The sequence below is a fragment of the Colobus angolensis genome, unplaced genomic scaffold, assembly GCF_000951035.1.
Source record: "Colobus angolensis palliatus isolate OR3802 unplaced genomic scaffold, Cang.pa_1.0 Scaffold38, whole genome shotgun sequence".
NCBI classification, from domain to species: domain Eukaryota; kingdom Metazoa; phylum Chordata; class Mammalia; order Primates; family Cercopithecidae; genus Colobus; species Colobus angolensis.
In genome coordinates, this window is record NW_012117154.1 from 9921856 (window position 1) to 9922934 (window position 1079).

General features: G+C 45.2%; 1 protein-coding gene across 1 annotated transcript in view; it reads right to left on the reverse strand.

Moving 5' to 3' along the window:
* Positions 1-1079, reverse strand: part of MCM3AP (minichromosome maintenance complex component 3 associated protein) — a 57249-nt gene that overhangs the window by 42699 nt on the left and 13471 nt on the right. The window contains exon 6 of the mRNA XM_011954245.1: positions 659-849. Within this exon, the coding sequence (XP_011809635.1) occupies positions 659-849 (191 nt within the window). The remainder of the gene's footprint in view (positions 1-658; positions 850-1079) is intronic.

Genomic DNA, 1079 nt, shown 5'->3' on the forward strand with positions numbered 1-1079 from the left:
AGCTGGGACTACAGGTGTATACCACCACACCCAGCTAATTTATTTATCTATTTATTTATTTTTGTAAAGATGGGGGTTTTGCCATGTTGGACAGGCTGGTCTTGAACTCCTGACCTCAGGTAGTCTACATGCCTGGGCCTCCCAAAGTGCTGGGATTACAGGCATGAGTCACCACGCCCAGCCTGGCTGAAATTTAAGAGAATAAAATTGGCAAAGAGGAGCACCTGTGTTTTTTCCTTTTATTTTTAGTCCCTGCATATATTTTTAGTGTTAATAGAATACTTACTTTTTAGTAGGTAATACATTCACACAGTTCAACATTGTAACAGTGTAAGGACGCCCTGTCCGAGATGGAGCACTCCGCCATAACCTTTGCCCTTCAGAATCCTGCTCCTTCTACAGACAGAAGTCCATTCTTTTGCATCCTCCCACTGCTATTTTATACATACATTAGCAAACATATTTGCACATATACGTACACATACACACAACACTCACTCCAAGAAGACTGGCAGACCATAAAGATCAGACACAGCACATCAGAGGCCTGAGACTCAACAGCAATAGAGCCCAATGGAAAGGAGTTGCTCCTGCCCTGATGGCACCCAAGAAGACGACCTCACCAGGCCCCTAGAACCTCTGCCACCACGTGCCATACCTTGCCGCATGATCCTGTCTCTCTGGTCAAGCAGGCGGTACTTCTCCTTGGACGTCTCAGCCACAGTGCCTATCAGGGTACTGAGGGACAGCACACATGGCCCGAGGCCCTCGGAGCCGTCGGAGGCTGAGTCAAAAGAGTCTCCTTCGAATTGGTGGGCCTTTAGAAGACTTGGCTTCTTCACTGGAGAGCTATAAAGTAAACACCACACTGAGGGCCCCCGTACCAGGAAGGCCTTCAGAGCATTTTTGTTTCTGAACACGTCCCCTCATCTTTCAAGATTTTATGGTCATCTAAAGCTGAGAAACTACAAGCACTTATTGAGTTTTGATAAAGATGGTAATGAACACAAAAGCGTTATTCACATTATTCACTGACTTTAATATAATTTTGAAATATTTTATACTTTTGAGGCCGGGCA